This window comes from Natrix helvetica (assembly GCF_964273705.1).
Source record: "Natrix helvetica genome assembly, chromosome: Z".
NCBI lineage: Eukaryota > Metazoa > Chordata > Lepidosauria > Squamata > Natricidae > Natrix > Natrix helvetica.
Window position 1 is genome coordinate 118,251,201 of NC_138554.1, and position 12,851 is coordinate 118,264,051.

At 38.9% G+C, this 12,851-nt stretch overlaps 1 protein-coding gene across 1 annotated transcript; it reads right to left on the reverse strand.

Moving 5' to 3' along the window:
• Window positions 1-4,093: 4,093 nt before the first annotated feature.
• Window positions 4,094-12,851, reverse strand: LRRD1 (leucine rich repeats and death domain containing 1; the record flags this gene model as incomplete). The annotated part of the gene is made up of 5 exons (XM_081970674.1): window positions 4,094-4,274; window positions 4,768-4,888; window positions 7,138-7,299; window positions 9,910-10,108; window positions 10,824-12,851. The coding sequence occupies 5 exons, from the start codon at window positions 12,849-12,851 to the stop codon at window positions 4,094-4,096; spliced, it is 2,691 nt and encodes an 896-aa protein (XP_081826800.1).

The following is a 12,851-nucleotide window of genomic DNA, read 5'->3' on the forward strand; positions in this document are numbered from 1 at the left end:
TCAACTTACTAACTTACACATCCAGGTGAGTCTTCAGAAGGATTCAAAAGGGATTAAAAATGAATTGTGACAGCCACTTAACTGAGTCCTTCATGATTGTGCAGGAGGAAAAAATGTAGACTGGTTAAGCATACAGGGAATAACACTGGTGCTTTTACCTAGTTTAGGTATTGAAACATCTACAAGAAAATAACCAAATTCAGAGAACATCAAGCACCCTCATTTCAATCTGGCTGGATTGACGGTTGATTTCCCCAGGCTTATGATTCTGGGAGATTTCAATCTGCCTTCCATTGGCGAGACATCCGAGTCAGCTCGGGAGTCCATGGCTTCCATGACGGCTATGGACCTAACTCAGTTAATTCAAGACTCCACCCGTAATAGGGGACACACGCTCGACCTGATTTTTGTCTCTGGGCAGTGGATGAATGATCTAGATTTAGGGGATATTTCTATTCAACCCTTGTCATGGTCTGATCATTTCCTCATCAGGCTTGACTTCCATACTGCTACCCCTCGCCGCAGGGAGGTGGAACTAACTAGATGGTTCCGCCCCAGGCGCCTGATGGACCCTGAAAGGTTCCTGATGGAACTTGGGACTTTTCCTGAATCCCTTGCTCACAACTCGACCGAAGCCCTAGTGGAAGCCTGGGATAGGGCGGCCACTGGGGCCTTGGATCGCGTTGTGCCTTTGCAGCCTCTGACCCGGTGTCGATCCTGGGTGGCTCCCTGGTTTACTGAGGAGCTCCGGGAGATGAAACACCGGAAAAGAAGCCTAGAGAATGGTTGGAGGGCCAGCCGGTCTGAATCTGATCGAACACTAATAAGAATTCATATTAAATCCTACTTAGTGGCGATAAAAGCGGCAAAACGGCAACATTTTTCCGCTCTTATCGCGTCAGCAGATAACTGCCCAGCCGCCCTGTTTAGGGTGACCCGTTCCTTACTTAACCAAGGTTGTCCATTGCAGGGTAGAGCTGAAGATTTATTCAGTATCTTCAGGATAAAATTGCTCAGATCCGGACAGGCTTGGATTCTGACTGGGTAGATTTGGGCGAGTCGACAGGGATGAATCTTGTGGAGACAATCTGGGATGAGTTTGACCCTGTGACCCACGAGGGCATGGACAGGATTATGGGGAGACTCAGTGCTGCCACTTGTGTGCTGGACCCATGTCCCTCTTGATTAGTTTTGGCTGCCCGGGAGGTGACACGAGGCTGGCTCCAGGTGATTACCAATGCTTCATTGAGAGAGGGGTTCTTTCCCACCGCCTTGAAGGAGGCGGTGGTGAGGCCCCTCCTTCCCTGGACCCAGCTTTTTAGTCAACTATTGTCCTGTTTCCAACCTTCACTTTGTAGCAAAGGTTGTCGAGAGTGTGGTAGCATGTCAGCTTCCCCAGTACCTGGATGAAGCTGTCTACCTGGATCCATTTCAGTTGGGTTTCAGGCCCCGGTACAGCACGGAGACAGAATTGGTCGCGTTGCTCGATGATCTCTGGCGGGCCCAGGACAGGGGCTGCTCCTCTGTCCTGGTCCTATTAGACCTCTCATCAGCTTTCAATAATATCGACCATGGTATCCTACTGTGACGATTCAGGGGGTTGGGAGTGGGGGGCACCGTTTTACAATGGTTCTCCTACCTGTCGGATCGGTCGCAGTTCGTGTTGACTGGAGGGCAGGGATCGACCCCGAGGCGCATCACTTGTGGGGTGCCCCAGGGGTTGGTTCTCTCACTCCTCCTGTTCAACATATATATGAAACCGCTGGGCGAGATCATCCGTGGTTTGGGGGTACGGTATCATCAATATACTGATGATACCCAACTTTTCATCTCTACCCCAAACCACCCAAATGATGCCCTCAACGTGATGTCCTGATGCCTAGAGGCTGTGCGGAATCGGGATGGGGAGGAACAGGCTCAAGCTCAATCCCTCCAAGACTGAGTGGCTGTGATTTCCGTTATCCCGATTTGTGCATCTTGTTCCATCTTTGAAGATAGGCGGAGAAATTTTAGCCCCCTCAGAGAGGGCCCGCAATCTGGGAGTCCTCCTGGACACACAGCTTAGTTTAGAAGAACACCTGACGGCCGTGACCAAAGGGGCCTTTTATCAGATTCACCTGGTACATCAGTTGCGCCCCTTCCTGGATCGGGATGCTCTATGCACAGTCACTCATGCCCTCGTCCTTTCTCGACTGGACTACTGCAACGCTCTCTACTTGGGGCTGCCCTTGAAGAGCACCTGGAGGCTTCAGCTGGTCCAGAATGCGGCCGCGCGGGTTATCATGGGGGTGCCTAGGTGCTCCCATGTTACACCCCTTTTAGGCGGCCTGCACTGGTTGCCAGTTGTTTTCTGGGTGCGATTCAAGGTACTAATTGTGACCTTTAAAGCGCTCCATGGCTTAGGCCCAGGGTACCTGCGAAACCACCTACTGCCACCAGTAGCCTCCCACCGTCCAGTGCAATCCCACAGAGTTGGCCTCCTTAGGGTGCCGTCGGCCAGACAGTGTCGGCTAGCAACCCCCAGGGGGAGAGCCTTCTCTGTGGGAGCGCCTTCCCTCTGGAATGAGCTGCCCCTGGAGCTTTACATAATCCCCGACCTCTGGTCCTTCCGACGCGCCCTAAAAAGTTGGCTTTTCCAGCAAGCCGGCCTGGCCTGTTAATTTTATCTAATTTTTAAAATGTTAGTGTTATATTAATTTGGTTTGTTTCTTGGATTGTTTCTAATTTTCTTTTAAGTTTTGTAATATGTGTTTTTTAATGCTGTACGCCGCCGTGAGTCCTTTGGGAGAAGGCTGGCATATAAATCCAATAAAGCAAAACAAACAAAACAAAACAATCCCGAGCTAAAAAAAACAGCCTTCTAATTGATGCCAGAGTAAGGAAAGGTTTACCAACTCAGAATATTAGAGATGCTGCTTGCCAAATCCAAAATAGAGACCAAATAGTATACTGCTCTCTAGTGGTCATCTAGTGTTTAAAAATCTGGTAGTTTACAACATTATGTGCGGGTCATAATCCAGGCATATATCATAATGTTATTATGTCAGGCTGTAAATGCAAATCAAATCATATATGTGGGATTGTAATTTTTGGAGACAGAGCTATAAATTTACATTGAGCTTAAAAGTTTTGTTTGGGGTCCAAGTAGTTATAGAATCTGAACTGAATGTAATTCTATGCTATGCATATATTAAGTACAGTATTTCACAATTATTTTGCAATTCTCTTTGAAATTCATTTTTAAACTTAAATAATTGTTATTTTTATTTATAATTTCAACTTTTATTCCCTTCCCCTAGTTACAGAAAACTGAAGGGCTATCAAAAATTGAAACAAACAATTAAAGCCAGGGATGAAATTCAGCAAGTTCTGAAGAGATTCTGGAGAACTGGTAGCGGAAATTTTGAGTAATATGGAGAACTGGCAAATACCACCCCTGGCTGGCCCAAAGTGGGGTGGGAATGGAGATTTTCCAATATCCGTCCCCCAGGAGTGGGGTGGAATTGGAGATTTTGCAGTATCCTTCCCCTGCCACGCCCATCATGCCACGCCCACAGAACCAGCAGTAAAAAAAATCGAATTTCACCACTGATTAAAACATTTCCAGTGGTCAAAGTGGGTAAATAATTCAATCTAAGGGCAGGGTAATGCCAACCCAGTGTTGTAGCCAGGTTTTAGGTACTTTTTTGAAGGCAGGCTGTGCATATCCAAGATGGTGTCTTGTTTCAAAAGAATGCAGTGAATTAGGAAGATACCTCCTCACTCCCATGAGATTATTCTGATCTCTAGATTGGACCTAAACCATGCTTTTTACTGGATGGACATATGCAATAGGAAGCGCTTTCCAAAATAATCCAGAAAAGCTATGTATATCTTTGTTATCTATTACGTATGTCATTGCCTGAAACCAATGCAGCTCAAATCATAGTAGTCTTGCTGAAGCACAGCCGCAATACCTACTGTGGATTTCCAATGTTCTTCAAGGGCAACCCCATGAAGAGTGCAATTGATTAAGTACAACAAGGTGAATGCTGATAAATATATTTCGTTTCAAGATATGACCAAGCTGTTGGAACTGGAAATACAGAGTTTTTCAAAACTTTACCAATCTTGAACATAGCTTTAAAGATTTGATTTTGTTGGACAGATCATAGAGGCCAGATATAATCAATATTCTAATCATCTGGTCTACCATAGCAGTTGGAGACAAATTTTGATTTGCTGTTTTCCAGGAGTTCAAGGCCTCAGCAAGTTTTTCTTCTAATGTAAAAGATCTAAAATATAAATAGAAAAAATACTTGTTCTTCTCATGATTGATAGAATCTGTTGGAAAAAAATGTACCAATAAAACATTAACAAAAATACTGATTAAAAGTATTATCTTTTGAGCCAAGGTGGCGCAGTGGTTAGAATGCACTACTGCAGGCTACATTTGCTGACTGCATGCAATTTGGAAGTTCAAATCTCATCAAGCTCAAGGTTGACTCAGCCTTCCAAGATGGGTAAAATGAGGACCCAGATTATTGGGGACAATATGCTACTCTGCAAACTGCTTAGAGAGGGCTGTAAAGCACTGTGAAGTGGTGTATAAGTCTAAGTGCTTATTGCTGTCTACTAGGAAAGGGAAAAGACATTGCATTTATTTACATAAGTGTTTATATAGCCTCTCAACTTAGACAACGGGGCCCTGGGTTGCTTACAAAAAGGAAAGCCATACAAAACAAGATAAAATGTCTCATTAAATATTGATCATTAAATATCACTAACCTCTTATTTTCAATATCTACAATTGTATCATTGGCAAGTTGCATTTTTCGGCAAAAATGATCCAAATGTTCAATAGGAATACTTTTACTAATGGTTTTAAATATTTTCTCCAGGACTTTTTCTAAAATAAACACATTATAAATATTAGAGGACAACAATTTGATATTATAAATTATTTAGACTTTAAACACAATTCTGGAAAATGTTGCTCTAGTAAGAGTAGATCAACATCACAATTCAAAATGCATCTGAACTGAAAAGAATATAGGATTGGAGACTAAATGTATCCTTAACTACCGTATTTTTCTGGGTATAAGACGCACCTTTTTCCCTCAAAAAAGAGGATGAAAATCTGGGTGCGTCTTATACACTGAATGCAGCATTTTTGGCATCCCGAAACCCTGCCCCGGGGTGCTCCTGGGGAGGGGTGGGGTGGCAAAAATGAGCAAAAAATTGGGTGTTTTTTGCTAATTTTTGCAGCCACACCCAGCCCTCAGGAGCACTCAACAAGATGCCTAAAAGCTATGCATGCCCTTTTTTTTTTGACAGAAAAACAGGCTGTTTTTGGGAGGTCTGCAGAGTGCAAAAACTTTTTTTTTTATTTGCCTCTTCAAAATCTTGATGCGTGTTATACTCCAGTGTGTCTTATACTCTGAAAAATACGAGTAGGTATTAAATTGTGGGTTTATTAATATAGCCAGAACAGTGTATAGAGGCAATTATTAATTTGTAGAATCTCATTTTGTTTGATTTCAGGCTTCTGATAGACTTTAATTGTCTGCTTAAGAAAACACTTTAAATGGAATTGCTTTTCCTGCTTTGTAATAGATATTGATTAATGTTTTCTGGGTCCATCAACTCATCTGATAAATGTAAAATGAGAAGTGAAAAAACAATGGAGATCTTGTGATAGGGAACAACATAAGTGGGACCCAAATAACAAACATGAGTGCTGGGAAAGATCTAAAAAAGTGGGCTGAATTTTGAGCCATGTATGCTACAGTGAACAAAATTATATTTAATGCAATTTAGTCTTCAGTGGAATATAAAGTAATTGAGGACTTTCTTTTGGGATGCGTTTTATGGGGAAGGAAAAATGCAACCTCTTTTAAATAAACTACAGCAACAGAATATAAGCACCGGCAAACTCAGTGCCTGTGATTCCTAAAGCCCCTTTTGATGCAGGACTAAGGGATTAGAGAAGACGGGTTGAAGGAGATAGTAGATGACAGAAGACAGCAGAGAAAGCATATCTTGGATTAATTTATCAGATCTGTACAAATAAGCAAGAAAATTGGTTCTTCAACCTGGAAAGCTTTCTATAGAGAGAAGAAAGGGATCAGACACTACTGAATTCAAGAAGTATTGGAAGATTTATTAAAACTTGGTGCAAGAATAGGAGAAGATTCTGCTGGATGAATTTATCTCTTTGCTGAAAGATTGTATTTTAAATGCTACATTATGTTCTCAAATTGGACTATGGAAGTTCAAAAATGTCTGCCCCCCCCCCCCCCCCCAATTTTTCCATTTTTCTCTGAATGTTCAAAAGACTGAGAGGAATAAACCTTCACTAGGTTCTTTGTGTCCGGCATTTGCTTTTGGTAATTTTTAAGTCAGTTCCATCCAGAGATGGGCTTCACCTAATGTAACAACTGGTTCGCCGAGTGCAGAACCAAAAATGTGAGCGTGCACCTTCCACGCTTGTGCACGGCTTCAGACATGACAATTTCCTGTGCAATGCTTCCAATATACCCTCTCGGGCAGCCGCGGTCAATAGAGTGGGTGAGGCATGGAAATCAGCTGGGATGTGTGGGCGGGGCGAACAAGCCAGAAAGTGAGATATATAGGACAGGGTCAGGGCCAGTGGGCAGAACTACCAGTTCGTCCGAACTGGCAGCAGCCCACCTCTGGTTCCACCTCTGTTTGCAAAGGTCTTTGCCACACTGGTGTCCTTGTGTGAAAAGAAGAAGAGGCTTAGTGCAAGCAGCTGACCCATGAAAAGAGTATCAAGGGGGATTCCTTGATACTCTTTTGAATTAAGGTGACTTAGTGCAGTATAGCTATGTTTTATTCTCAGCAAACAATCTGCAGACACTCATAATTTGCTGCTACAGCTTATTAGCAAGGACACATAACTATAACATCATTGAACAATGTCTATTATCTATCAATGCGATAATATATCAGCAAATTTCTTCTAATTTATGTGGCTTATTCCAAAGGAGATACAATGATCAGAGCAATCAAGAAACAAGGCAGGCTGGAACCTCCCTACCCCATGGTAGATAGGAAGTCTCAGAAGCCCAAAGAAAACAATCTGAGGCATGAGTAGAAAGTCTACGCATATTGGGAAATTGAATCTAAACTTACCTTCTCTTTGATCAGCATTTTCTAAATAATGTATGATGGGGGGAAGTTGTTTCCCTTTACAGACTTCCAGAGGAGGCCTGATGAGAGTATTTTCATCAAAATCTATCTCCTTTAGTTGCAGAAGAAACCGCATATCACTCGGCAAGTATACAAGCTTGTTTTCTAGCAAAATAAAAACAAAGGACTGTATTTGCATTCTGTTAACTGATAGACATTTTGAGTTGTCAATTAAGTACAGCCATAATGAAAGATTTAGTCTTATAATTCATTGGACAAACAATAAATGGGTGTTATAAATATTATGTGACATCAATAGTGTCATTTGCTAAAGCAAAGGTTGGCAAAAGATATGTGGACCTCCTTGCCCCATTGTTGTTGACTTTGCTCCAGGACGGACATTGCTTGCAAGCCAGCTACAATCCTGAAACCAGGCAAGTTATCTTGGCTTAGGAGGCTGAAGACTCCACAACTATCTTCCCCTGCACTTGTAATTAAGATACAAGAATAGTAAATGAAATGAATAGCTATTTGTGGTCTTCCCAGGATAGGCTGTCTTTGATCAATAGCATAGCTATTTTTTCCTTATGCATAATTTTAATCTGACTTTTGTTCCTTGCAAAAAAAATTGGGAATTTGAATTGGTTGGAAAACAATTTTTGTTTGGGACATTTCTGGCAGAAAGTAAGTCAATGCATCTTCTTGCAGGGCATCTTGGCAATTTTTCTGACTATATAAGTCTATAAAATAGACTACTATATTACAGACCAGACGACTCTAGATAATATAGCGTTAATTCATTCATCGTGTGCGTGTGCGTCTGTGTGTGTGTGTGTGAGAGAGAGAGATGCAGTGGCTCAGTGGCTAAGACACTGAGTTTGTTGATCAAAAAGGTTGGCAGTTCGAATCCTTAGCACCATGTAACGGAGTGAGCTCCTGTTACTTGTCCCAGCTTCTGCCAACTTAGCAGTTAGAAAGCACATAAAAATACAAGTAGAAAAATAGGGACCACTTTGGTAGAAAGGTAACAGCGTTCCATGCGCCTTTGGCATTTAATCATGCCAGCCACATGAACACGGAGACATCTTTGGATAACACTGGCTCTTCGGCTTTAAAATGGAGATGAGCACAGTCCCCTAAATTCGGGAACGACTAGAATATATGTGTGAGGAGAACCTTTACCTTTATATATATGTATGTATGTATGTGTATGTGTGTGTGTGTGTGTGTGTGTGTATGTATGTGTGTATATATATATATATATATGCTGGTTTTGTTGTATTCGGGTCTTTTCCTGTGTAGGATTGAGATTTGCAATATATATATGTGTGTGTATGTGTGTGTGTGTGTGTGTTGTATTTGTACTGATAAATAAATAAAGGGAGACTTGTATAGATCTATTTCGAGCTAATTAGCTCTCATCAGCTAGCCATACCCTTACTGGGATTAGAACCCGGGCTGTATATATCTTAGGCAGGAGTCTTAGCCACTAAGCCATGGGCTCTTTTCCTTATCAGTTGGCAACATTAAAAAATAAAAATATGGTTTTCTGCCTGCATGGTCTTCTGTGATAAGCCGAAGGACAGAAAGAGGGAGTAGTGACCTTCCTCCCATATTTAGTCATACCAGGGGTTGTAACACAAATACATACACACACACACACACACACACACACACACACACACACACACACACACACATATATATATATATATATATATATATATATATATATATATATATATATATATATATATATATATAAAACAATATATCCTGAATATCCTGAATAAGAGAAAAATACAGGTAGTCCTCAAATTACGATCACAATTGAGCCCAAAATTTATGTTGCTATGTGAGAAATTTGTTAAGTGAGTTTTGTCCCATTTTATGTATTTTCTTGCCATATTTGTTAAGTGAATCACCGCAGTTGTTAAGTTAGTGACACAGTTGTTAAGTGAATCTGGTTTCCCCATTGACTTTGCTTGTCAGAAGGCCACAAAAGAGAATCACGTGACCCCGGAACACTGCAACCATCATAAATGTGAATCAATTGTCAACCATCCAAATATAAAACATGTGACCATGGGGATGCTGCAACTATGAAAAATGGTCATAAATCACCTTTTTCAGTGCTGTTTATGGGAAAGACTTTTTATTTTGAGGTGTATTGTCTTTGCATAGCAACTCTTAAGTCACATTTGTGTGCATTATAAAATACTAGAAAAATGTAAACTCCATAGGGCCTTTTGTGGAATATTTATTACTCTTGTTCTCTCTCTTAAAAGATTTATGTGTGTCACATAATTTTTCTTCTTCTTTTTTTCAAATTCTAATAACCATATGAATATTAATATTAAGTAACATATGATTACAGTGACATGATTGTGAGGAAATAGAGGGTTATACTATATGAGTCGTTTGAATTTTGAAATTTTAATTCTAATTCATTTTTATCATGTTGCGATTGATTGCATTTCATTTAAAAGCTGACAAATAATTATAAATATTTCTATTGTGTAATAAAAAGCCTATACACCCAAATTACCTTATTATTTAAGTACCACTCCAGTTATCCAAGCACTGTCAAAATAATATTTGTTGGCTTTCTAATGCAGCTGAATACAAATTTGTACATGTTTACACTCACATTTTTATACTTGCTACATCTGATCTGCATATCACAACTTGGTTCTGTGCATTCTCACTGGATTAAGGGTATTCTTTTCACACCTGAGTTTTATTTCCTATGATAATGAATATAAAACTACTTACCTCTCAGATTCAGATGGCACAAATTATGGAGTGAGGAAAAACTTGAGGGAAGCTTTGTTAAACAATTGTTATTTGCTATTAGAGTGACCAAACTCTGTAGGTCTCCTATACTTTCTGGTATTTCTTGTAATTCATTGTGAGAAATATCCAGTTCTTTAAGAAATGTCAACTTTGATATCTCTTCTGTCAATGATTTTAACTGAAAATAAAGGCAATTAAAAATATTTTTATACCAAGGGATTGTTTTCTTATAAAAGAGTCATCTTTTATTACCTATATAGAAAATATTGAATAGATTCTGCTAAAACAGTGCTAGGCAACAAAACAAAACAAGGATAATAATCCAAATACTCATTTTAATGTTCCTAATTGTGTGTGTGTGTGTGTGTGTGTGTGTGTGTGTGTGTGTTGTATTTGTGCTGATAAATAAATAAAGGTTTTCTGCCTGGATGGTTTTCTGTAATGAGCCGAAGGACAGAAAGAGGGAGTAGTGAGCTTCCTCCCATATTTGGGCATACCAGGGGTTGTAACACAAATACATACATACATACATACATACATACATACATACATACACACACACACACGCACACACACACACACACACACACACACACACATGGTTTGAACCTCAGAAATTGGTGCTCACTGATCTTTAGGAGCTGTTTCAGATTTCTAGAAATCAGAGTAGAGATGTAAATTACAGGGTGATTCAATTCCAGGAGGTAAGAGCTTAAGGAGAAGATCTCTGAAACATAAAGTGCAATTTAAAATGGAAAAAAGTCATCAGTCTTGATTGTGCCTACTGTACCAGAACATATATCATGTTTTTCAAATCTGACCTTAAGATGTATGAACTTTGACTCTCAGACTTCCCCAGCCAGCATAAACAGTCATAATTTGAAGTAGCTTACCTTTAATCCATTTTTTTGACTCAGAGTTAACTTCCTCAATGATAAAAGTTGGCATATTTCATTTGGAAATGATGCAAACTGGTTGTCTGATAGATATAAGTCTTTTAGATTTGATAGTTCCTTAATATCTTCATGAATGAACTGTATTTGGTTTTCAGAAAGATCAAGAACCTTTAGTTGTCTTAGAACACATAATTCTCTGGGAAACAAAGTAAAGTTGTTATTGTATAATAACAGAACTTGAAGGCATTGCATTTGATGCACACTTATGGGAATAGTGCTTATTTCATTATTACTTAGATCTAAATAGCTTAGTGTAGAAAGAGTACAAAGGTGTATGGAAAATGATGGCAATTTGTTGTTACTGAAATTTAGATGGTGCAGATTTTTAATAAATGAAATGTCAATAGTTATTTCTGAAATACAATTTCCACTGAGATTTAAGTGTTTAAGAGCAGCTAGTGCACACAATCCAAGTGGAAACACAGCCAATTTATTATAACTTAAGTCAATTTTAATGATTTCAGTACAGCTTTTTATTTCAACAGGAATGTACATTAATGAATTTCCTGATATTTCTAAAATTAAGAGTTTCTTAATGTATGCTATTTTTTCATCTAAGAAGATCAGTTGGTTTCTGCTTAGATACAATTCTCTTAGATATTTCAATCTGTATAGAGTGGAAGGAATCTCTCTTAATTGGTTGTCATTAAGGTTGAGACATTCTATCATAGTACAGTTGCAAAGACTATCAGGAATTTTTTTTAACAAATTTTTAGAAAGATTAAGGTCAGAAAGCTTTTCAAGGTTTTCCACTTTATCTGAAAGACTTTCTAACTGGTTGTTATCCAAGCTCAGTTTTTCAATATGTATCAACTGAAAAAACTGCACAGGCAAAAATGTAAGCTTGTTGTTACTTAATGAACATTCTTTTAAAGTTTTGAGTTCTTTGACTTCTTTTGGTAAACTTTGGATATGATTTTCTGACATAATAAGCTTATTTAGATTTGGAATGTAACAGATATTCTTTGGGAATATTGAAATGCTACAGGAATTTAAAAAGAGTGCATTTAATTTTTTCATGTTAGATATAGAGTCTGGGAGGGTCACATTATTTCCACTGAGATCTAATATTTCTAGCCTTTCAAGATTTTCTAAAGCAAAGTTGATTTTTCCAATCTTGTTATAACTGAGCAAAAGACATCTGAGTCTCGATAGTTTAGAAAAATTTTGTGGGAATGATGATATTTGATTATGACTGATATTCAACGTTCTGAGTTTTTTAAGAAGACAAATTTCAGGAGGTAATGAAGCTAACTGATTTCCTTCGATAGATAGTATTTCCAGGTTTTTCAACCAACTAATTTCTTTTGGTAGGGTCTTTATTTCATTATTGTTTAAATTCAAAAACTTCAACTTCTTTGTTTCAAAAATCCCTGAAGGAACTTCAATGAGACCTCTTGTATGTAACTGAACTGTAAAGTCATCAAGCATCATTTCAGATAGTGATTCTTTGGGTAGCATTTGACACACTGAAGCATTTTCTATAGACATCAATAAACTTCTTTTAGCTTGAACTTCAAGAAAATCTTGTGGCATTTCAGCTAATCCTTCAGCATATAGATATGCCAGAAGTTCAACATGTTTTGTATTGACTGTCCAATCTACTGGAACTTTTTTTGGTGTTTCTAGTTTCTCTGAAGGCTCTAAACGGCATTTTTCATTTTCTTCATCTTGTACAAGGCCCATTGAGCTTTTTACTTCTTTTTCAGTTTCAGTCTCCTGGAATTCACTTGCCTTTTCCTTGGGCAAACTGCTGGAAGTTATTTCTGGCTTTTCCAATGTTTGTGCGATAGTTTCACTTTCATTAGCATCATTGGCTTCATGCTGATTTTCTTCCAGCACTATATTTGAAGAACTTACAGTTGTATCATGTTCTTTAATAGATTTCATACTGCCATTTTCAACCTCTTGTAGAGACTCTTCAATGACCCCGCTTTCATTTACGTCTTCTTCTTTATCTGACAT